The sequence below is a fragment of the Lonchura striata genome, chromosome 14 (genome assembly GCF_050655825.1).
Source record: "Lonchura striata isolate lonStrDom1 chromosome 14, ASM5065582v1, whole genome shotgun sequence".
In the NCBI taxonomy this organism is placed as follows: Eukaryota; Metazoa; Chordata; class Aves; order Passeriformes; family Estrildidae; genus Lonchura; species Lonchura striata.
The window spans coordinates 14,414,818-14,440,310 of NC_140716.1; the positions used below are offsets into that span (position 1 = coordinate 14,414,818).

General features: G+C 47.5%; 1 protein-coding gene across 2 annotated transcripts in view; it reads right to left on the reverse strand.

The window, feature by feature from the left end:
- Positions 1-5,078: 5,078 nt before the first annotated feature.
- ADCY9 (adenylate cyclase 9) overlaps positions 5,079-25,493 on the reverse strand; it is a 90,181-nt gene continuing 69,766 nt past the window's right edge. For both annotated transcript variants that reach the window (XM_021540801.4, XM_021540800.4), the window contains 3 exons: positions 23,417-23,565; positions 20,413-20,454; positions 5,079-14,732 (listed from right to left, as the gene is read on the reverse strand). In XM_021540801.4, the coding sequence (XP_021396476.2) occupies positions 13,553-14,732; positions 20,413-20,454; positions 23,417-23,565 (1,371 nt within the window). In that variant the 3' untranslated portion in view covers positions 5,079-13,552. The remainder of the gene's footprint in view (positions 14,733-20,412; positions 20,455-23,416; positions 23,566-25,493) is intronic.

The window sequence follows — 25,493 nt, forward strand, 5'->3', positions numbered from 1 at the left end:
AGGCCACCCTCACCTCGGCTGCTGGCGGGGACAAAGAAGAGAACTGCAGGTTTCAGCCTATCATAGTCCCGTTGCTTTGTGGAGTCTTTCCTGGCATCTTCAGTCTTTGGGAAGCATCTTTGGCAACAAGGAGCCTTACGGCATTTACACCTTTATGCAGCAGGTATAAAAGCAAGAGACAACCTTCTTTCGTGCAGGTAACACATGGACACCCCAAAGCCCATCCAGAAAAGAGGAGAAGAGATATAATTCCCAGAACAGGGGTCAGCAGGGAATGATGAGTCCTGGTACATGGCCTGGAAGCAGAGAGGGACACGTGCTACAAGACCTCAGCTGGAGGCTCAGCCCATCACATCTGACTCCCCTTTCCTAATGCCCCTAGGTGCACTTGGCACCAGCACAGCTGTGACAGCCTTTACAGGACACCACCACCCGCAAACTGGGCACCTTCAGGGCTAAAAACCATTTCAGGGGACCTCTGGGTCAAGGTATCATCCTGGTACCACACCAGCTCCTCTGTTCCCTGGATGTTCCCTTTTGCACAGGCTCCCCATGGGCCCTCTCAGTCAAGATTGAGATGAGATGAGATGATGAGATGAGATGATGAGATGAGATGAGATGAGTTCACCAGGCAGAGTTTGGGGGAGCTCCTGGCAGACAAGGAGCTGAACCAGCAGGACTTGTCCCCAAAAGGGCTGCTCATGCCCAGCTGGATCACAGTGGCACCTACAGGTGCAGCTCTGGCTCCTGAGGTGTGAATCAGTGCTGGATGCTGGGGCAGGAACTGTGCAACAGCAGCTCTGCAGGCAGGATCCGCATAGGTGGGAACTTTCCCCTTGTATTTTCTATGGATTAGAAAGAAAAGTTAAATTATTTCCTCTTTTTCCAGGAAGAAGGATTCAGAGTGTTGCTGGCACAGAGTTATTAAAAAATGCTACTAATACATGTTTGTACATCACTACATCACTTGCAATGCCATCAAACCACCGTGCCCTGGGGACCTCACTGGGTACACGCCTGAGCTCCCTGCAAAAAATCCACACAAACTCCACACATAAAAACACCCCAAACCACCAACCTGCTGCAAAGTTGTGTTTTCTCTTCAACTTCCCAGTTTGGTCACAACCACAGCACACAGAGGCAATACTTGCCCTGCAGCCACATCTCTGGTTTGCTCATATTTACAATTATTTAGAGCTCCAGCTCCACAGTTTCCAACATTCTCTCTCCTAAACTTCATGACTGCCGGCGCAGGAGGGGAATGGGGCTGGTAACGTGATAGGGATGTTGGCCTCGGACCAGGAGGCTGGATGCAGAGGGTGGAAGGCAGAGGGGTGCCCAGGCTGGTGTGTTATCCAAGCCCCTGCAGGAACAAGGTGTCTTTGGCTTGATGTGAGCTGGCAAGAGCAAGAGGAGGGAAGGAGATCCTTCGTCAGCACTTTGCTATGCACTGTGCTCCCTGCTCTCCACTGCCCAGACACACAGACTCACCACTGCTGTGGTGGCAGGACAGCTGTTCCCAGGGCTGCTCATCCTGGCTCCTTTCTCCCCCTCAGGCTGGCAAAATTTCACGTTCTGCTTCAGCTTGGTTCCAAAAAGCAGAAACAACACAACATCACTGCTTTTCCCATGCCACGAGGTGAGCGAGGTGCACGCAGCAGCACCTGAAGGGTCACCCCATGTGCCAAGCGTCCACTGACAGAGGTGGCTCCAACATGATTCTGTTGTATAGTAGAGCTGACAGTCTGTGCCCAGACCCTGTCACAGCCTCTAAACCCTCAGAGGGCTCTGGCACAAGTCTGGAGTTTGCATTGTCCCTTACCCAGGCAGAGCCACGGGTTTGCAAACCAACCTAAGTAAAGGCTCATTTTTTCTGCTATTTTTCAATAACATTAAATAAGGCCAAAAGCATTCCCTGAGACAGCTCAAGGCAGCCAGTGCTGTGACTGCAGCACAGCTTCCCCACTCTGAAATGCATCATGTGCCACCACAGAATCCAGTCCAGGATCTTGGGCTGCAAATGGACAGAGATTGGGGTTTATTTCAATTGTTTCCATGCTGGTTTTCTGCTTTTAATTAATAATTTCTAAGATTGTGCCCTTCTGCCACATGTTCTACCCATCATTTCCCATCTCCCAGCTTGGACACAGCCTTTGAAAAAAGACATTTCACCTGCAGTGTGCCCCTGGCACTAACACAGCCCCTTGGCAGGCAGAGCCAGGCTCTTCCCAAAGGTTCCCTCACTCAGGCACCTCGTGCCAAGCCCAACATGGTCACTTTGTCACCGAGTGTCAAGTACAAAGCATATGCAGGACAGATGCGTATGAGGTTTATAAGATAATTAAGCATGCTAATCAAGTTCATTTGCATCTAGCTTTTAAATTCCCATAAACTCTGTGAGGCTGGGAAATGAGAAATGCTGCTTGACATCACAAAGCAACAGAAGTTTAGTTACCAAAGCAAAGTAGCGATGAATGAGTGAGACCCAAAGCTGCTGTGGCCAGGCTGAGCACAGCCCTGCAGGTCCCCCCGGCAGAGCCATGACACACGATGTCCCCCGTGCCACTGCAGTAGCCAAAGCCATTAATACAAACTGCTGTGGGCTTTGCTGGACTGAAATGTCACAGAACCAGAGAAAGCAGGGGGAAATCACTGCTCCAAAGAAAGATTTAACCCAGAGATGAAAGAAAAGCTCTTTGGTGTGAAAAGTTGGTGGCTGATGTGGGAAGCCAGGTGAGAGCACCCTCTCCATGGGCTGCCCCTGAAGCAGGACCAGGGCAGAGTCTTTTGATGGAGCCATGGTGATGGCACAGCAGGGAGAGGCAGATGGGCATTCCCTGGGAAGAGATGCAGCTCAGGACTGTGACCCAGACAGAGCTGGAGCAGCCCCAGGAAAACGGGGGAACAGCTTGGATTGGAGATCCCAAAGATAGCCCAGGGGAACCAGGGCAGGAGCTGGCAGATGTGCTCCACACCCACCTCCCACAGTGCTGGAGCTGGGAGGGCACTGGGGTCCTAAAATGTGGCCAAGCCTGGGCCAGAGGTCACCTGCAAGTTCTCACCTCCACAGGAGAGCGGAAATATCACCTCTGGTTAAGCAAGGAGGGCAAAGGCCAGGCAGTTTTCAGCCACCCACAGGTCACTGGGAGATGGCTCCAGGTGCTGCAGCACCTCTCCATTACCCCCAAGGTGATGGTGGTTCCTCAGAAGTGGAAACCCTGAGAGTGGCACAGCCAGGTGGTACAGAACCTGGGAGCACCCACATACCAATAACCTGTGGGGTCAGGTGCCACTCACCTTCCCAGCACCCAGGGCAATCCTGAAGCCTCTTTCTACCAGAGGAGGAAGAAGCCAGTGGATCCCACAGAGATCCCTCCCATTCTGCAGCAGGCCTGAGCTGCCAGATCTCTGGCAGCACCTGTAGATGAGAGACATGGAACAGCCTCCGGGTTGGCCCTGCTGTCCCTCACTGTCCAGTCGGGCCAAGCACACCATGAGAGCAGGCCGAGCACCCAAGGCTCACTAGGGACAAACACAACCCAGACTTTCAAACCTGCTGTGAAACATCTCCCTGAGAGATCTTTGGGCTTTTCTTGTTACACATCCCCACATAAACTAACCACACACAGGGTGGGTCTTTCAACACCCAACATCAGTGTACGACACATCCTGACCACGAAACAAAGCACAGAGAGAAAAGAAACTTTAAAGTGGGCTTACCCAGGACAAGACAAACTGAAAACAGCAAGACTGGATTCATTTGAAATGCCTTGACCAGATTTATTAAAAAATATCCCTTGGCAGTTGACAATCACCACGATCCACAATCAGAACCTGACTGGACAACATTGGAACAATTTTCACCTACAACAGAAGGCGAATACCTGGGAACACCCCAGCAAGGCCTACACACCCCTACAGCATTAAACACTGGGCTGGCACTGAGGAGCTCAGGGCAAATGCTGGCTGTGGTGCCAATTACACCACAGGTGTTAGTTACAGTGTGCTCTGATACTCACCTGGTCTGTGGGAAAAAAACAAATGTTCAAAATATGGGGGGAAATAATCAGTCCAGAGAAGGACCCAGAGAAACTGAAAACTGCTTTGATGCAGCTCTTGCTCTGCTGCAGCCAAGGAAGAGTAGGGAAAGGGAAGCTGGACAGTGTGGCTGGACACATTGAGATGTTCTGGCTGCCTGGTGAGAAGGGTTTGGTGCTGCAGGACACAGTGGTGGTGGGTCACTGGTCATCGAAAGGCAGCAGGATCCAGAGGAAACCTTAGCATCTGCCAGGTCAAACCCTGACTGGGGAGGGCTCAGGGTCTCATTAGGGCTTCCATTCCCCAGTGAAACCCGATGAACACACACTGAGATGCTGACAAGAAACCCCGAGAGAGGTGGGGGGTGTGGGACAGACAGACAGACACTGGGTTTGTTCTTTAGCCCAGATTCCTGTTTTGGAACTATCAAGGTTCCTCTTCTTGCCCAGCCACTGCCACTCAGCCAGTCCTTGCTCTGTCGACACTCACTCCAGAAAAACTGCTTCATTCCCCTTTCCAAGCAAATTAAAGGGATCTGAATAAGGCACTGGAATTCCAGAGTAAACCATCAATGCTCTCTGCCAAATAGAAAAATAACTATTTAAAGTTCATCTCCAGTTTTGGCCAACACAAGCTCCCTGTGGGGAAAAGCTCTGTCCAGCAGTGACCTGAGGTGGCTGCGGAGGTGCTGCACGGCTCCTTCCCAATGCTTCAGAGCTGGATTAAAATGAGGAAAAATTAGGAAGGAGTTGTCTTCTCAGCCTGGGCACTGGGAATAGGAAGGTCATTCACTGCCAACCAACATATCAAAGTGCAGCATGTCTATGTGACAAATTCCTTCCGTGTTTAAGATGCCTCCTAAGTATGCACCTAATCAAAAATTAACTTGGTGGCTTCACGATTATCAAAGAAACATTGTTAAAAGGCAGATCCAAACCGAAGGGCTGAAAAACCTATTCCAAACTATTCTTCTTCCAGATCATGTGCCAAGGGCTGCGGCTGAAGTGGGGTTGGAGCAAAAATACGAAAGCAAAAAACGATTTGGAGTTGACACAGTGTATTGTGAATTACTTCTCAGCTTTTCTACATCTAAGAGAGAATGAAATGATCGGCCGTACAGTGGAACAGTTTAATATACAATAGATTACAGAGCCGCAGATAATACGCATCGGATCTATATACACACAGAGCTTAATAGTTCACAGATACAACTTTTTGCCATCTCGGTTTGTCCACGAAGCGTTGGCAGAGTATTTACAGTGAGGCTGCTGCGAGGAAGCCCCGTGAGCCCCGGGCGAGGCTGCCCCAGCAGGGGGTGTAAACAGAGCGGTTCTTTCCTTCTGCAAAGGGAGGGAGAAGGTGGGAACACGGGCTGCGCTGGGCAGGAGGGAAAGGAACCAGAGATACCAGGAGAAAATAATGTCCAGCTAACCTGGAGACTTCAATACACTTCAATTTGCCTTTTAAAATATTTTACCTGGAAACTGTTATCAATTCATTTTCAATTTGTAATTCAATAATGTTTCAATGGCATTTTCAATTCGTGCTTTCTATCCATCTGTATTTCTATCCATCCCCACGTGTGCTTGTGCAAGGACAGGGAGTGCTGAAGCTCTGGGTCTGTGCTGAGGGAGCTTCTCAAGGAAGCAGGGGATGCTCAGGGGCCTGTGCTGGCTCCCAGACCACTCCTTGCCCTTGGCAAAACAAAGCCAACCCTGGTCTCAGCTGATCACTGCAAAACTAGTCTCTCTCCAGCTGTAATCAGGTACCACCACCCTCAATGCCCAGTGATGGCTTTTACAGGGGGATCACTGTGTGGGTGTCACTGTGTGGACAGAAGATGGGCAGATCCAACCCCAACCCCAACCCTTATCCCCAGCCCCAGCCAGTTGTGGTTGGACACAGCGCTCTGATTCCCAGCACGCTTTCAGCAACCAGCTGCAGTTTGCTCCATGAGACAATCACACCAATAGGCAGGCAGGAAGGTGCATTTAGCATGGCCTAGCTGCGTGGAGCAGGCAGCAGCCCAGAGCAAACCTCCCCAGAGCTTGGGGACAGCTTGGCTGCTGGAGCTGCTGCTGCCCAGGCACCACTGTGGGACCTGCACGGCAGCTCCTCCACTGGGGCTGCCTCCAGGGGCACTTCCCAATTGATCCCCCCTTTTCCATCATTTACATCCCTGCCTTGTCCTCCTCAGTGCTGAAAGGATCAAAGGGTGAGAAAAGAGGAATCCAGCCCCTGCCACCAGCAAAGACAACATCTGATGCTAAGTTAAGAATACTGTTTCATGGAAAGGAGCTTTCCTGAGCAATTCAACACCTAAAGCTATCCAGCTGGCAAGGGGCAGTGAGGTGACTGGGGGAACTTGTTTACCTGTTCCTGGGGAACTGGGTGGCCAAGGTCCTTGTCATCTTTGGATACTGCTGCTGCCTCCCTGCAAGCCAGAGACACTTGCCATCGAACAGGAAAAATTCCCAAATACTCAGCATGACCTCAGAACTGCGTTTCTTGTTCCAGCAGATGTTGGAGTTGTTAAGGCTCTTGGCTTTAAAGAGTTTATTACTTTGGAAGTTTAAAGCTGTACTTGCAGCAGGGTGTAACAGGTCTCTGTCTCAGCATAGGTATTATGTGTCTCTGTATCACAGCATGGGCTCTGAAAACAGAAGCAATTAAACTGGGGAGAGGGTGACTGGTACCTTGGGCTCCTGGAACATCTGCTGGTGCCAGTGGGACCACGCCAGTACCTGTGCAGTGGCCAAACACTGGCTGAGGCCATGACACAGAGCAGAGCTGGCAGTGCTGCCTCCTCCTCCTTTGGACATGATGGAGTGGTACATCCAGTACTGGAAATAAACCCTAAACACAGCTCTGGGCTCACCTGGAAAAGGCAAAGCTTCAGAGTCACTAAAGAGGCATTTCCCCTTGGACACACCCACAGATGGACAACATGCTATGTGTCCTTCCCTGCCCTGAGCTGTATCTCCAGCTCAAATCAACACAAAACATCTTCAATTCCAAAGATAGAATGCACTAAGGTAGAAACAAGTGAAGACTTGAGTAACTGAAGGAGGAAAAGGAGGAAAAACTTGAGAAAGTAACTTTGATTCAGCTGAAAGAGGATTTGAGAATTGATGGCCGAATCAGTGACATGCAAGTGGTGGCACTGGCTTATACCACACATCCAGCAAAGAGCGGGATGACAAACTGGTCAGAGCATCACCCATGAGAGTGGGAACTTCAACTTGTACCAACTGTTCCTCGCCAGGACCTTCTCTGCAGTTCAATTTGGTGAACAGTGCAATTTCTGGATGTTAAAATCCATTCCAGGCATGGAGATGCCCCAAGGGCTGGAGCCCCTCTGCTCTGGGCCAGGCTGGGAGAGCTGGGGGTGCTCACCTGGAGAGGAGAAGCTCCAGGGAGAGCTCAGAGCCCCTGCCAGGGTCTAAAGGGGCTCCAGGAGAGCTGGAGAGGGACTGGGGACAAGGGATGGAGGGACAGGACACAGGGAATGGCTCCCACGGCCAGAGGGCAGGGATGGATGGGATATTGGGAATTAGGAATTGTTCCCTGGGAGGGTGGGCAGGCCCTGGCACAGGGTGCCCAGAGCAGCTGTGGCTGCCCCTGGATCCCTGGCAGTGCCCAAGGCCAGGTTGGATGGGGCTTGGAGCAGCCTGGGACAGTGGAAGGTGTCCCTGCCCATGGCAGGGATGGCAAAAGATGGTCTTTAAGTTCCCTTCCAACCCAAACCACTCGGGGATCCTGTGCCATTGTTGCAGTGAGCCAGAGAAGAGTGAGACACAAAGGAGCACACCAAGGCTGGGACAGGAGATGCTGACAGCGGCCTCGGGGCCATTCCAGAAGTGTGGAACACCAAGGGCTGTGCCTCCGACACCGATGCCCAGGTGGGACAGCTCCTGAGGAGGGTGTTGAGCTCCACCCCTGAGCTCCTGCCTCCAGCTCCTGGCCAGCCTCGGGCTGGGCAGCTGGGTTAGGGCAGCACATGTTTAGCAGCTACAGTAAGGGACCAGGAAAAAAAAAAAAGCTTTAAAAATCTTCCACCAATCTGTTTTGTCCAAACTAATCTTCTTTCTCCCATGCCAATATTGACTCCTGAAGGCAAGGAGCAAACAGTTCTGTACATGTTGTACAGCTCAGCCCCTTATCAGGGCTGAGACAGAAGTTCAGTTCACATCAGAAAGACTTGAAAGAGATTTTATACAAAATGTGTATTTTTTTTCTACCAGAGCTTTACCACATGTCTGCAAAGCACCTCTAACCTCCTTCCCATGGCACCCTCAAACTGCACCAGTGTCAAGACAAGACACACTCCACTCGTTTCATCTTCTCCTTTAACCTCTACAGAGCCTGTTGCTTCATTTTAAACAAACTTTTTAAGTAAGACAGATGCAATAAGCTCCCGCTGACTTTCACCAATAAAACTCTCTGCACAGAGTTCAGAGGGTGGTGTTAACGCAGATTTTAATAAAATTAACCCATTTTTAAGGCTCTCTGGTTCCCCACTCAGCTTGGGAAGCTGAGGCTCTGCTTGACACCTGAGACACCTTCCAGCACTCCTGGACTACAGATCAGCCCTTGAAACCAGCCAGCAGCTCGTTCCACACTCCCTTCTCTTCTCTCCCCAGTTCCAGACCTGGAAGCACTTGACCACACGGAGCCAAAGCACGACACTGTGTCCTGCCTACAGCTCTGAGCTGACACCTTCACACCATGGCAGCACTTAGACAGCTCCAGAGCCTGCAGGAATTGCTGAGTAATGGTTACTAATTCCAACTTTTTTATAGGATTTTGCAGAATCCCACTGCCACTGCCTGCACAGGTCAGTCTCAGCAACAGCAAAGAGCAATTCGAGTTTTACCCCAGGAAACAAACCAAGGATTGCTACAGCCTGCAGAGAGAACTCAAAAGGAGAAGAACATTGGAGCAAATGACTTTGCTGCCCAAATCAATGTTCCACAAGCAGCCAGTCAAGTCTCAGGAGTACTCTGATACTTCAGCTTTCACAGCTGCCTGGGCATTGAGATGGCAGTGCCATGGCCCTGGGTCATCCCTGCACCTCCACCTTGACTGTTCCCACATGCAAATCATTCTGTTCTTACAGTCAAACCACCCTCTGGCATTTCCAGCAACTGGAAAAATCACATCAATAAACAACAACTGCGTTTTTAAATTTAATTCTTAAATTTAACTGCAGGGACGTGCCTCTTCTGTATCTTCTGTAACCACCACGAGGAGGAAACTGCAGCTGTGACCAGGCAAAATGGACCAAGGCATCAAAGCAAACACAAGCTCCCAGAGCTGTGAGCTCTGCTCAGGTTCTGCTGTGCAATGGGCAACACACAGGTTCCCAAAGGTGAGGAGAGAGAGGCAACAGCCACCTGTGTATCCCATCTAGATGGAGAAAACGACATCACAGCAGGGAAGAAAGGAGAAAAAAAATTTAAATTCAGCAGAACCTCTCCAAGCCAAGGTGCAGATTTAAACAGCCAAAGGCATTACAGCCAACCTCAGGCACCTTCAGCCTCTTGAGATGTAGTGATGTGAATTAACTGCTCCCTTGCAACACCTTTTGCTGTATTCAGATTGGAAGTTTTAGAAACAGATCAAAGTTAGCAATTTTAAAATGCCAGAAGCCCTAAAAACTTGGCCTTTTACTCAGGAATAAACTCCTCTTTAGCTAAACCTGATATGGGCACAGGGAGCTCCCTTCAGTTTTGTTCTGGGCACCTCCTTTATGTGTTTTAGCCCTAAAACAAAATATGTACATTTTGTGAAAAGCCCTTGGGGAACCCACCCTTTCCTCCCCTCATTCTGTCACTCCTGGGGCACAGCAGAAGCTGCAGCCTGTGGCACTGTCCCACTCTGCTCGCAGTGCTCATTTTACCTCCAGCAAAGGGGAATGGCCCCAAATCCTGGGAAGTAACAGCAAATCTGTCCTCAAAATCCCGATAGCAGAAGTTAATCAATGGAAATGTCATTTATCTGGTTCTCACTGAGAAATCTCTCACAGGAGCAGCAGGGAGGAAAAAGCACGTTGGTGTGTTAGCAGCAGATTAAGACCTGACTACTGACAGTATTCTGTGTACTCCCTGTCACTCTGCACCCTGAGCAGGTACTGCAAGTGGCAGAAGGTAACATGGGGTTCACAAATACTCAGCAATCTCCCCAGTCCCCTTCTCTGGACCATTTTTAAATCACTGCCATTAAAGCACCCTAAAGATTGGAAGCACAGCCACGCATGGATTGTCCATGTGGAATAAACCCCTGGGGATCCAGCCAACCCCCCGCGTTCACTGACAGCACTGCTGGCACCACCAGCACACACACCACAGGCATTTTAATGGAGTGAACTTTGCCTGTGGCCTCCCACCAGCACACGTGTCAGGAATTCTGCAGCACAGCCACACAACACTGCTCCAAACGCCTCCGGAGTCATTTTGGTGTCAGGATAAATCTTCCAAAGCGCAAGGGGAGGCGTGAAGGTTCAGCTCACACTGCTTTACAACACAAACAGGTATCTCCTTGCACCTGGAAAATCTCACACTCCAAACCACCCATTGAGAAATGAACTTCTTGATTTGGTTACTCCACTGCATTGAAGAGATTTAAGCCCTGGCAGCCCCAGCTGTGGAGTTCTTGCTGCTGTTCTGGCAATGAGTAAACGGGGCACCACGGGTCACCCAGCAGGAGCCTTTTCCCAATCCAGAGTTAAGGCAGAGTACCATCACTGTCAGTTCCCAGAGCAGACAACAGCCCTTGACTTCTGAGTTCACCAGTGCTGCTGTCCTCAGTGTCTTTATTTGCTTAGTGCCAACATAGAGAGGCCCTGGTGGGTTTGGAGTTTGGTATTTGGATGTTCCCATAAACCCAACAATACTCCCACAGCCCCACACCACAGCAGCACAGGAGCCTTGTGTACTTTATAGGCTGGAGGAGAAGGATTCTGCATCCTGAACAATGAAGAGGAAGGTGCTTGGGGTCTGCAGTCCCATTCCAGCACCTTCTCCTTTTGGGTTTAACCACAGGTTGCCAACCCCTCCTGGTGCAGGGCTGGGCTGGGGGAGGTTTGGTTATTGTGCAGCGTCTCAAGGAAACAGCACGTCCTGCCTGAGCTCTGCCCCAGCACACAGCTGAGCAGGGAGAGAGCAAGGATGGCAGGGTCTTTAAACTGGGAGAAAAAAGTGACAGGGAGAAAGGCTGGAACAACTCCAAGATAATAACATAACACTGGAAGGCATGTAAACAATTCTGGATCATGTTAGCTCCTTGATTGTAGGAAAAGGAATACTGACACAACTGAACCAAGAACCCTAACAATGGTTTCAGGTACACATTCTTCATATGCAAGAGGTATTTGCAGAATTACTACCTGAAAGTTGCAACCCACTGTGGGGAGGGGGAAGTTGTAACCTAGGGAGTAGGAAGCTGCTAGAAAACTCTGCCCCCAAAACCACCTCACATTGCTGCTCATGAGAACAGCCTCCAAACAGGAACAGCATCTGTGGCACAGGGATTTGGGGGTGAAGATCCCCTGGTTTGCTGTGTGCTGGCAGATTGAGTGAAGATTAATTCTGAGCAGCTTTCCCATCAAATGGAATACTGACATGCATGAACAGCAGCTTTGCAGGACCTGTGCACAGAGTACTGTCCAACTGAGATCCAGAAATCCCACAGAAATCCCACAGAAATCCCATCTGAGAAAGGCTTCATAGGCTCCATGCCGACTGTGGTGTGGAGATGGATTTCCACCAGCTGAACAGAACCCCACAAGGGATGTATTTATTACTCATACCCCAAGATCACATGGGGATGAGAGGAAGAATCAATACATTCTGACTTGAGTTCCGATGGAAAGAGGCCCCAGCTTCCATCAGCAGCCAGTGCAGCACCACCTTTCCCCAGCTCTTCCCTGGCTGGTCAACTTGTTTTGGGAATAAAAATCTTTTCACTTTATTTGGTGTCAGAGGGAGTTGGCTAAACTAGAACAGTTGAATGGTCAGTATGATCCCCAGCAGGGCATCCAACGCCAGAGAGGGAGGTGGTGGAAGCATGCAGAGGGCAGACTGGCACAGCCTAAGCCCCCAGTCCCAGTTCCCCCTGTGCAAGCAGCTCCTGGGCTCCTGCAGGCCTCTGCTCCTAGGGACCTGCACAGAGCTGTTCCCAGGGCTGGGAAATGATTGTGCTTCTCAGCTCACTACAAGGACTCTTTTCCCTATTCCTGCTTTCAGCAGCAGGAAGGGAGCATTCTGATTTTTTCCCTGGTGCAAAAGCAGTGTGTGTGTGTGTGTGTAAAAATCCTGAAAAATATTGTGCAGCACCATTGGCTCAGTCCAGAGGGAAGCTGGGATACTCAGCTGTGTTTGGTGGCTTCCCAAGTGTCACCAGCTTGGAACCAAATATTGCCTAAGGTAACATCCTCACAGTGGTTGGTAGTTCAAAGAGGCTCAAACACTGTCTTATTACTCCCATTAAACCCATGAACAATCCATCTCTCCCGGTCCCTTCCGCACGCGAAAATTCCCAAACGAAATTTAAAAAAAAACCCAAAAAACCAAACAGGAATAAAATAAATAAATAAATAAAGGCATTCCCAAAACGTTTATTTTGCTTCTCTCTTTCTCTCTCTCCAATCAGCTCAGAGACACCGATGGCACCTACCTTCGCCCACTGAGCTGCGTACGGAGCCGGGAGCCCTGAACTGCAGCACTCCCGTGGTCTCTCCTGCTTCTGGAAACCTGTCCCAACATTCCTTCCATTCCCACGGATCACTAACTCATTGGCTATATGGAAAAGAAGTTATCCAAAGCACACGATGGCACATGGAGGCTGCAGAAAGCATCGGGAAAGGAGAACAGAACGACAGCAGCTGTTCCTCCTGCCCTAACTAAAGGCTGAGCCACGGCACAACTCCCCCTCCAGCCCGACCCAAAGGCTGTCACCCCTCGCCCAGACATTCTTGTGGTGCATTACTGGCACTTTATAGCAGTCTCATATGGTAGATACATGCACATGTCTGTGTGTTACATACAAAAGGTCTGATAACAGTAAAACATTGTTCCGAGAGATATAAAAAACCCAAGGAGTTGCATTAGCCAAAAAAAGTGTTTTGTGAGAAACAACAATAAAAATGATATAACCACAGCTTTTCTTTTCTTTAAAATTAGATAAATACCCAAAGCTATGATTTCACTTGGGGCCTCTGTACCTTGACAGGGAGTCCAATGGAGTATATCTGAAGGCACTTAATATCCTCTACTCAGCTGTAAGATGGTTGCACAGGGAGCTGGGGAGCTTGGGATGTGGTTTGGGGCATGGAGGAGAGAGATGGATGAAAACAAGCCCTGAAGAGCCATGATCCACACAGCCCCAGGTGCCGAAATGAACACAAACGTACAACCCAGGTGTGGAGAAGGTCTCTCTTGGAAAAGAAAACTGCCAATTGCAAAAGTCTGTGTGTTTCTATGGACAGAGTACTTCATGCAACTCTGACAGTTCATCATACACTCTTAGAGATATTTAACTTTGTCAGTTCATTGACCTCCTCAGTCCCCGTTTCCTCATAGTCATCCTTTTCCGCGACTTTGCCAAACCTGCACCTCTCCTCTGCCTTCGCCGCGTCTTTCTGGAGCTTCTTGGCGGAAGGGAGGATGTCCTTGGCTTCTGAGATATCTGTGCCGTGGGCTATCTTATCAGAATTCTGTACAGAAGGCACCAGGTTGGCAATCTCATCCGTCGGAGACCGCCCAATGCTGCCATCCACTTGAACCCGAATGTCTGGAGATATGGACAACTGGTGATGTGGCACGATCCCGTTGTCCATGCACTTGGGGTAAAGGTAGGTCTTCATCTGACCCTTCCCCTTCACATTGACCGTCCCCCTGTAGTCAAAGTCATACCCCATCTTGTTGAGGATGCGGTAGCTCTCCTCACTCACCTGGATGCGGCACTCAACGCCGGTGGTGTCCATCCTGCTGGCGATGTTCACCGTGTCCCCCCAGATGTCATACAACAGCTTGGTGGTGCCGATGACCCCGGCCGTGAGGGGGCCGTGGTTAAAGCCGATGCGGAGTTTAAAGTTAAACCACAGCATGTTGTTGTTGAAGTCATCCACCACCCGCATCATTTCTTTGGCAAATTCAAAAAGGGTCTGCAGGTGCCCGTGGGGATGGCTGCTGTCCTGGCACTGCGACGTGTTCAGCCCCGACGCCGCCATGTAGGTGGCCCCGATGGTTTTGATCTTCTCGATGCTGCTGTAGTGGGGTTTGCTCAGCAGCTCATCGAAGTCCCCGATGAGCTCGTTCAGGACTCGGTAACACTCCTTGCCGCCCTCGTAGTTCTCCTCGTAGAACTCGCTGAAGTTCACGATGCTGGCAAAGATCACCCCGCCACTGTCGTGGTTTTTGGAATAGCTCTGGGACACCTTCAGCTGCTCGGCCACGTGGTAGGGGATGATGTTCCTCAGCAGCCAGTCAGCCTGATCCCGCATGCTCTGGATCTTGGTGCGGTGCAGGTCGGCCTCCACGTCCCCGTGGTAGTGCAGCCGGTAGCTGACCTCGAACTCGCGGTTCAGGAACCAGACCAGCAGGAAGGAGACCAGAACCACCTCCTGGCCCATCAGCTCCGCCGGCCGCTTGGCGTCGCTCGGCACCGAGCTGTTGCACGGGCTCTTTCTGGAGCTGCACAAAGGGGAGAACACACGGGTGCATTTTAACTTAGGGCATTGCCATCCCTGCTCCACAGTTAGAAATGCTGGAGAGGGAAGTGTGGGAAGCACAGTTACATACTAAATTATAAAAGATCCCTTGAGAACTTCATCTGCTGTTAAGGAAATGCCAAAGAATTAATTTCATTCTTAAACTCACCAAGTACTTCCTTAAACCCACCAAGTATTTCTTTATCACCACATTCAGTGGCACAGCCCAATCCTGTTTTAAGGATTTCACCAAGAAACAGTTATTATATCTGAATATATAACTAAAACCATTGTATGTAAATATGTACCTGTGCATGTGTTTAGGTATCTGAGTGCACTGAATGTCTATATGTGGGAGTGTCTGTGAGTTTTGTGGAATTTATCTGGTTTTGTATTTTTTATTACCTCCAATATTCACAACCAGCTTCTTTACACTCGTGTGCCTTTTCCTTGTGTCCTCACCAAGGACCAGGAACCTTTGCCATGTGCCTTTAACGCTACACACGAAGGGTTTGGGAGAAGATAACCCTGTAAAAGACACGTCATGGAGAACCCTGTGGCAGGGGGTTAGAACTTCATGAGCTTTGAGGTCCTTCTGACCCAACCCAGTCTGGGGTTCTATCAACTGCATGGCAGTGGGGAACTTGGCTGTGCTGACATCTTTTCTATGATAAAACCACCTCAGCTTTTCATGTTGGAGACAGAAAGTTTCTCCAAGTGCCAAAATTACATAAAATAATCAAAAATTCCTGTCTGCCATAGATGGGGAGCATTATTTCAGATGCTTTTGACAGTTCACTGCCTGCCTGTGCAGATTATGAGGCGCTGATGGAGCATCTGCCAGTGCCAAACCACCCTGAACGAGGAGACATCTGCACTCTCCAATCTCAACTTTCTGCAGAGATGCAAAGACACAAATTGAATCTGAGAAGTCCCCACCTATGCAATCCCAGAAGTGAAGGCTAAATGCAGACAGCTTGGCACACAGTCATTTCTGCAGGGATCCAACTGCATTTTTTGGATAAAATTATGCCAAAGCTTGAGATTTGATATGAGCAGACATGCACTGAAGTTTTTCAAGTCAAGAGATGGTTTGAGAAGGGAAAGCATCACATCAACCTTTCTCCTGGAGAGCCAGAAAGGAATCCATACTCAGCACCTGCCTGCATTTCTCTGGGAAGGCAGGAAGGGATTAAAACTCAGCACAACTGGAGCAACAGCTCAAGAGAAGGCTGAATTTGTTACTGTAACATATGAAAACATTCCTGAGTTAATTTGGTTGCTTCATGTCCATGGGGGACAGGCTTCCACTTTGGATGTATTTCAGAACTGAACTTTATTACAGGCAGTTTTTTTTTTCTGAGTTTCATTCTCAAATACTTGATTGACAGGAAAGTGTGATGAAACAAAACCACAGCACAGCTGTGAGACAGATGAACGTGCCCCATATCCAAAAACATTTCTCTGTGCCACAGTATTTGTATCTGTTCCCTTTTTTACAGAAACCCTAAGGGGAAAAAAGTTTCTGGTGAGTGAAATATTTACAATACAAATCGCGCAGGTTGAATTTCAGGAAGATAGGACAGATTACATTGAAAATTACTTCTTTTGTTTTCTACCATAAATATACTTCTCCCAGGAGAAGTGAATGTATATTCATTTTATTTCCTCTTCACAAGGGGACCATGAAAGGAGGAGATGTCCCAGCTCAAAGTAGAGCCCCACCATCAGGTTCCTGTAATGGCTGCACCAAGACACTCCTTCCTCCCTGATTCTCAGCAGAACCTCTGCTATGGACCTGTTTGTTTCTTCCCTTGATAGACAAGTCAGAGACAAAGACAAAGCTGTGGTTTAGAGGTGGCCTTGGCTGGGTTAATGACTGGACTCAATGATCCTTGTTGGTCCCTTTTATTCTATGATCCCCTGATCCTGGAGGTCTTTTCCAGCCCAAATGATTCCATAATTAATGACTAGAAGGGAACAATTCCTGAAATACAATTCCCTGTTACCTATTTTGGAGGTGACAAAATGCCTTCCTGGCTTGATGGGCTTATGAAACAAAATGATGCAGGTAAGAGAAAAAATCTTGGAAAACAAGAAGAGGTGGGGGAAAATGAGGAAGGAATCTGGATTAAGGAGCACAAATCAGGCTCTTGGCTGAATCTGAGTTCATTATTTCTCACCTCTTGTGGGCAGAGATCTGTGAAAGTATCTGAGCAATGACTCTGTTACTACTCTGAGAATATAAGTTTGATCCAGATAATCCCCTCTAATATCAGACATTGCTGGCACAGGGATTTATTTAAGCCATTAAAGGCTTTTTATTTACAGTTTGCTGTACAAAACACTCTCGGAGTACTTTAACTCCTCTGCAGTGAACGAGGCAAGCACCACAAAGGTTCTGCTGGAGAAGTGGAAGGCAGGTTCTGCCTTCAGGGAAGGAGCTGCTGCCTCCCATTCCCCATTCCTGGAGCTCTCCATGATCTGCTCAGTGTGGCCTGACCTCGTTGGCCACGTGGGCTCCAGCCCCGAGATCTGCATGTGCAGGGAGTGACTCACTGTGCACTGACCTCCTTCCATGAACGGGGAATGGGGAGGATCCCTGCTCCAGAGCAGGAATTTTATCCCATTGTGCATCAGGATGGAAAGCCCTGATTCCAGCCTGAAGGAGAGAGCAACTGCATCGTCCTCATCTGGAAATCCAGCCTGTGGATGTTGCAGTGACCAGCATACAGGATCTACAGGGCTGTAAATCACCTAAATCACCTCCCTCAGGCAGCAGCCATGACCTGGAGTCACCCTTTAGAATGAAAAGAAAAACTCCCCACACCTCCAACAGGAAGGATCGACCCCATTGCCCAATCTTTCTCAATTCTACTTTTTATGAGGTGATGCAGCAGAAAACTGATTTTAAAAATCATTCAAATTGAAATCTTGAGCTGACAATGTTTCTTTAACTCAAACTGGTGAAATGCTGCCTGGCACAGCCCCCTCACTATTAACTTGGCACCTTCATCCAGGCTGTGAACACGGAACAAGTGAGACTCCAGAGATAGAATCTCCTTTGGCTTGATCACAAATCATAAAGATAATGGCTTTCCACTGAAAGAGCTTTCTGGAAAGGCAGTTTGCTTCTGAGCCAGTAGCCCCTGTTTGGATTTGGATATCATGCTATACTGAAAGAGGATGCCTCTGCCTGCTAAATCTGAGAGAGGAATGCAAGGGAGGAAAGGTGTGGAGAAAGGATCAAACTGCTGCTGTCCATGACAAACGTGCAGTGGATGCCCATAAACCCTGCCCTACAACCAGACTGCTGCACACTGCTGCAAAGAGGCACATCCCACCTGCTCTGAGGTGAGCAAGGAATGAAAATGAGAAATGTTTCCTGCTTCAAAGACAAAGTTCATGGTCATATCCTCTGAGCTGAAGAACTGGGCTGCCTGGAAAACAAGGCAAACTCCACATTTTTATTTACAGACAGTCCAGAGGTGAACTCTGTGCTAAGGCTTCATTACCATTACTACTGTCTCTCTTCCCAGGCAACATTAATATTATCTCTATTCTTGATCAAGGAAAGGGAACAACCTCATTACAGGCAGCACACAACCTTGTCTAGCCCTCTTAGAACATGGGAAAACTTCAGTGCTGAGTGGGGTAAATAAGGAACCTGATTTATACAATTCTGGCAGAAAGGTGCAGCAAAAAATTTTGTTAGGCTAAGAGAGTTTCACCTTTTATTAGTCCGTTACAAGAAAAAAGGGGAAATTCTGAATTCTGTACTCTAGAAATGTGGTATGCAATAATATACAGCGTAAGAGCCCTGAAGAAAGAAGCCAAATTCTGTTTAATGGCAGAAACAGAATAGGATTAACTCCCTGTTCTCTCTTTTAACTTGCAATTCTTGTTAATGTCCAAGTTGGGGCAGGGTCAGGCCAGGGGAGCTGGACTGAAGGGCAGTGCTGAGCAGAATTAGCACATGGGTCTCTTCCTCAGCTGAAGGAGCACAGACCACATCCTAATAAAAAGTGAAAAACAAAGTTTAGAAATGTTTAACAGGTGACATATCTTGGTCACTGCCTTATTGGCCTTTTGATCACAAGCCAAGCCTTGCAAAGGAGGCAAAGCCCCACTCCACAGCTGCTCACCAGAGACACCTCCATGGTTTCTCACCTTCACCTGCCATCAGAAGTTACATATTTATGGAAGAAAAATATCTGCAGGAAAACAATGCTTGGCAGGTGATCTTTCCACGGATTTCTGTCACTGAGGGGAAGACCCAGTTGTCAAAGATTTAAGGCAGGGTGAATTATTGATCAGTGATTAGCAGCTGGCCAGGAGCCTGCTGAGCTGCTGGGGAAGAGGTTTGTGAATCTGAGGAGCACAAAAGCTTCACAAACAAAAACAAGGACCCAAACACTAAGGATCCAAACTAAGGTTGATTCTAAGACACTACTGGAGTGATCAGCACGCTGATGTTTAAAAAAAAAAACACCAAAACAAACAAAAACCCAAACAAACAAACAAACAAACCAAAAAAACCCCCAGCCCCCTCTATTCTTTTGGCTTTAAATTTCCATTCCGGATTCAAGGAACTGGAATCTGTTACAAAAAAAGAACTTTCATTAATCAAAACCAGGAAAAAGGAAAACCCATATAAGAAAAGCCAGAGGCCCCCAAAACCCAACACTGCAGTAAGTGCTGAGGCCTTGGTGAAGAAATACCCAGAGAAACACTGTTCTCATTCCTCTGCACTAAACCCCACAGCATTTGTGGAGATGAGATTTATTAGAAAAGAATTCTGTTTTGACACATCCTCCCAGGACAAGAAACATGCTCCTGAAAACCCCTTCTAGATGCATTACCCAAGTCACACATCCACAGTTCAATCAAACCCAGCATGGCCCAAAAATTGCCCCCAAATTTGCAATGAGCAAACACAGACTTGTTTAATACCAAAAACCAAAGTAAAAACACTTCAAAATGGTACTGCAAAAACTTGCAATAAACCCATGAGATTCACCGGAGTGAATCTTTAACACATTTATTTTCAGGGGTCATTAATTAGCCAGGGAGGGATTTTTGTTTGCTTTGAAAGGCTGCGGGTAGAATTTCCTTGACTCTCAGATTTATGACTCCCTGCCCTGCCCAGGCCAGGTGACAGCCAGGCCCAGACTGTCACATCCCATCCTGGGAAGGCAGCTGGCTGCACATCCAGGTTTTCCAGAGGAAGCTCCTCCACATCAGGGAGTTCTCACCTGCCCAGCTGTGAGAGCATCCAACTCACGCTGCTTCTGAATGGTGCAAATCAGCCAAGGAAATCAAATGAACAGCTCATGGTGGACAGATAATGCTCTAAAAACTGCTGCTACTGGAAAAACAGATGCTGTTTTAAATAGCTCCTCCATAGCTCTATTTCCTAGAAATCCAATTTAAGGAGAAAGTATCATTAAACAACTCTGTGACTGCAGCACCAGCCCTGATGAGTTTTGGTCATACCCAAGTAATCTGTAAAGGAAATTACACGAAGAGCTTAAACACAACTTGCTGAACCAATTTGTTGAATTCCCAAATTATTACTGTGGATGCAAAGTTTTGCTACGTGTAATTCACTGAAAATGTTTCTATCCCTAAATACAAAGATGGTAATTTTATATAAAGCTTACCTAAAGTTCTGTGCCAAATCTAGATGAGGAGCTTCCATGGAGCTGAAATGAAAAAAGCACTGATTTCAGAGGGAAAGCTAAAGCAATAAACAAACCATCCTGCAGCATTCCAGACAGGATTTTCATCTTCCCTATTGCACAGACTGATAACTGCACTGCAGGCCTGATCAACTGCACACAAACTTTGTCTGAACATGATTTATCTGCTTGGAAGAGGGAACCAGCCAGAGCTGCAAATCCCTGTAAAGGGAAACTGGAACTTTGTAATGCCTGGAACAAGTAATTGTTAAACAATCCCATCTTACCTGGAAAACAGGGAAAAGCAATCCCAGAACTCTAAGACTCCGTTATGCCTTCATCTTACGTGAGCACACAGCACAAATATTTTAAAAATAAAACATAGAGACAAAGCCCAACATCTCCAAACAAAAACGAAAACCAAAAACCCCCAAACCAAAACCAACAAAACAAACAAACCACCAATACCCAAAAAACCTCCCAAATCCCCAAAACCCTAACAAACATAGAACCCATGTTTTAAGATACCATCAGAGAAAATAAGTAATTCAAGAACTTTTCTTATTTATTTGAATTACAATTTCTCTTCTGCAATCAAGTAGCAAGACAGTATCAAACTCCCAGGATTAGTTACAACTGGAAAAGGAAGAAAACTGCAGAATGGATCTGTTTGTGGTACAGACAGGGCTGAAACTGCCCCCGTGACAAAAAATATGATCAGAATCATGGTAAGAGAGAAGCAAAAAGATGATCATTTACAAACTTAAGTAATGGGTTTCACTAACTTAACCTGTGTGACTTTTGTTCAGGATTAATTTTATCAATCACCTTTTCAGACCTGCAGCTGAATAGCTCTATTCCTTGAAATATTTATTTTTGAGGGATGAAATAACAACATATTCCAGGATTTCTGAACCTTGCCCATTAATGGTCACTGCTGTTCATGCTACAGGTGGAAATACACCATCATTTAGTAACATTTATTAAGATAGTGGGGTTTCTTAACATTCACAGAGCCCCTTTAGCACTCAGCAAGACCTGATGCTGTGACCTGACAAAACAGCAAGGTCTCCACCTCTCACCTTGGAAGAGCCATTCCCAGATCCTTAATAAAGCTGAAATGAAGGGGAAAATCCCCAGTTCTGTGTCTTTCTTTCTGCACAAAGTCTCAACACAGAGCTTGTGCAGGAGTGTATTCCATGACCCCCTTTTAGCAAGCTCTGCCAGGAGCCCCCAGGGAGCTGCATGAGGGAGGGAAGGAGCTCCAGGAACTTCTGCTGGGGGGAATCAGGGAAGAGCAACCAGGGAATCAAGAAATGGCATCAAAGGTCTGCTCTCCACTGATTCCCCTGGAAATCCAAACCTGGGGTGGGCTCTGCTCCCAAGGAACAAGTGACAGCACAAGAGGAAACAGCCTCAAGTTGTGCCAGGGAGGTTTGGATGGATATTAGAGAAAAAACTGTCTTAAGCAAAAGCCCTGGCACAGCTGTCCAGGGTAGGGCTGAGTCCCCATCCCTGGGGGGATTTAAAAACTGTGTGGATGTGGCACTTGGGGACATGGCTCAGTGTGGCCTTGGCAGTGCTGGGGGAACAGCTGGACTCGGTGGTCTCAGAGGGCTTTTCCAAACTCAAGGATTCTGTGATTCCATGATTCTCAGTGACGCTGTAGGTGGGCAGTGAAAGCACCAGTGCTACAGAGGGAAAAGCCAAGGGAGAAAATCTTTGGGACTGGGAAAGGGACACTCAGTGCTGGGGACAGGTGATGCTCACTGGGATCACCAGGATCCTGAACCCAATGGGACAAATCCATGAGGAGACAAGGGAAGCTTCAGAACCAAACAATCCTTTCCTCCTTTCCTGCACTGAAGTTGGAGGGAACTCCCCTGCCCTCCTTGTCCAAATCCTTTGCAGACAGATAAGAAAAGGATTTTTCTGTAGTCAATATGATTTAGAAATCACTTGTCAACTGACTCCAGATCCAGGATATTTTTCCCCCAGGACTTTCTTCCTTCAACCCTTACAGCCACCTCAAATCACAGATGTGAACAGGTGTAAGAGGTGACTTTAATTCTTCCTTTTTTAAAAAATATAAATTTGATCACAATTAAAAGAGACCACTGAAGATACTTAAAGAGGTAATTAAAGCTAAATATTCACTAAAATATGTATCTGCAAAATCTTTTTGCTTTGCTTGGGGGTTTTTTTCATGTTTTTCACCTCATGATTCAGCAGGTCTCTGAAGGAGAGGAACTGACTGATTGAGGAGAAGACCTTGCTAAATCCATCCCAAGGGAGGGTCTTATGCCACTGAGAAGTGCAAGTTGATTATAAAATTTTGCCAATAGAAGGCTGAAAGGACCCCCTCAACTCTCTTGGCAAGAAAACAGTAGGAGAATACTGCAAGCAAATTCTCCTTGCATTGAATCGTTTATCAGAGGAAAACTGGAAAATTTTAAGATTATTGCACCGAAATTGCATTATCTTGATTCCTCTGGTTACTGTTTTGCAGAGTCCTCTGAAAAGGTAGGAAATTGAGAATGGAACTGGCTATTAGATCCCATTAGATCCCATTAAACCTAAGCACGTGCCTTCCACACTGGAAAATGCATTGAGGAGGGAGGTGGAAGAATATGTGGTTCCTAAGGGTAAAAATAAATCCAGAGGGGTGCTGGGGAGCAGTTGGGCTCTCTGGCACCACCAAATACCTGGGAAATTCCTTAATAAAACAGATTTTCAAACTAGTGGTGAAAGACAATTCTGCGGGTCTGTAACTGTGTCCTAGAAACACATCAGGAAGCACAGAGTGTCACACAGAATAGGGCCCCCTGAAATCCTTCAAGAAAAAAAAACAATAATGAAGAAATAAAATCATTAAGGTTGAGATGCTGAAGAAAGTCATGGCAGACAGCAAAATCCTGTGCAGCAGCCCCTTGTTTCCCTGGGAGAAGCCCAGCTGTGCTCCCCTGCAGCCCCGAGCGAGGCTCACCTGGAGGGGCACAAGGAGACGTAGAGCAGGATGAGCAGCACTGCTCCCACCACGGTTGCCAGCAGGGATCTCATCCAGGAGCTGAGCTGGCAGAAGTTACAGTACTGCACAATGGTGATGAGAATGGCACAACACATGAACATGGTGTACTGCAACAGAGAGAGAGAGGGGGTTAGCAGCAGCCCAGGGCCCTGGCACACAGCCACGCCAGGGAGAAGGGGTAATCCTGCCTGGATGATGGGCACAGGAAGCCATCCCACGTGAAGATGGACATCTTCCCTTCCAGCAGCAAGGAAACCTTTAGCACTGGTGGTTTGTCACTGTTCTCCCTGGATGGAGCTTTTTATCACACACCCGTTATTTCAGCGATGTCCAGAGCTTACCTTGGTCAAAGCTCAGTGCCTCTTCTCATTCAAAACAAGGGAAAAAAAGAAGGTGAAAATTCATGGCAACCCCCCTCTCCATTGCTGGGGTTAGATCCTGCCTGCTTTAAACTGAATATTGAAATTCCATTGCATTGGAAATGCAGAGTGCAATTTCACCCACCTGCCTGCTTTTAGAAACACTTCTCAGAGAACATTCTCACACTGCCCTGTAACAGCTGAGTCCAGGTAAGGAAGGATCTACCTCAGTGACAAAAGGCAGCTTCAGTCACTGGCAACTCACACTTGGCAACACGACCACTTGTGGCAATTTGAAAGGACAAGCTCACATTTTCTGTTCCAAATGTCTCATCTCAAAACCTTCACCTCTCCTGTTATCTCTCCACAACTTCCCTGGAAAAAGGAAAGGAAGTGCAGGACAGATGCACTGCCCAGGGCACCTTCATTTCCCCAGCTACAACCTTACGGTGCTCAAAACTCTCAAGTGTGCCAATGATGTGCCAATTTTGGTTTCCCAAGAATATTCATGACCATCCAAGCTAAACTAGAGACTCCACACTTGGATTAAGGAGTCCTGGTCTATCTCTGTGCTGTGTTTTACAGCATGAAATGATCATTCTCTCCCTTTCTCTCTCCCTTTAGGTGTCCTGAAGCAGCTGAAGCGCAGACTCTGCAGCCTGGCAGTCCTGTGGCATAACAAACAAGCATGTGATTGAGAGCAGACACAGCGTATGGGAAAAATCCTTACATAATTCACCATTTTTAAACTACAAACAACAATTGTTGGTTTTTTAAATGACTTAAAAACAGAAAAAAGGAATTTCAGAAGTGTCCATAAAAAACCCGTAACTTAAACCTACTTTTCCCCCCATTTCAGGTCTCCTAAAGTGGCAGAGCATTGGTTCTCACTCCAAGTGATGCCCCAGCATGAAGCCAGCCTATAGAGGGTCAGGATGTGCTGGATTTTACTATGGATGCATGGCTTTGGAAAGTTTTTTTTTTTTCATGGCTGTTTTTGTTAATTTTCATTTTAACGATTTTATATTCAGGGAGAGTATAAAATGCTACGAATAAAAAAAAACTTTGCAAAACCATGTCATAGTAAAGGAGGACACTTACCTGACCCTCTATAGATTGACTCCATTTCCTAGAGCTCCATGAGTGTGGAAACACTGAGCACAAGCTGAGCTGGGACATCTCTTGGAGAGTGAGCCAACAGCCCCATGACTCTGGAGCACCTGCAAGAGGAAAGAAAGCAAAGTTGATTCTCAGTTTGGTGATGAAAATCACCATTTTACTGCTGCTGCCTGAAGTGTTTGGACTCAACCTGACCTGCTGTATTGAGAACACACCCATAAAGTGGTTCTTCTGATATCTGAAACATTTGGAGAGATGACCAAGGATGGTGATGAATGGGATGGTAGCAAAATCAATGGACAGATTTGAGAGATTTGAAGGTTTTCAGCTCCTTTCTCTTAAGGAAAACATTCCTATGGTAATTTACTGATAATCACGGAGAGGAAAGATCATCATTAGACTGAATGAACAAACAAATTAATTTACAGCTTAAAAATTCCTCCCTAAAGTTCCAAAAGGTAGAAGCTGCAGAATGATCTTAAGCATGGGATGGAACAGAATGTCAACCACACCCCCCTGTGACTGTGATAACCACGGGATGTGTGTTTAAATCAGCA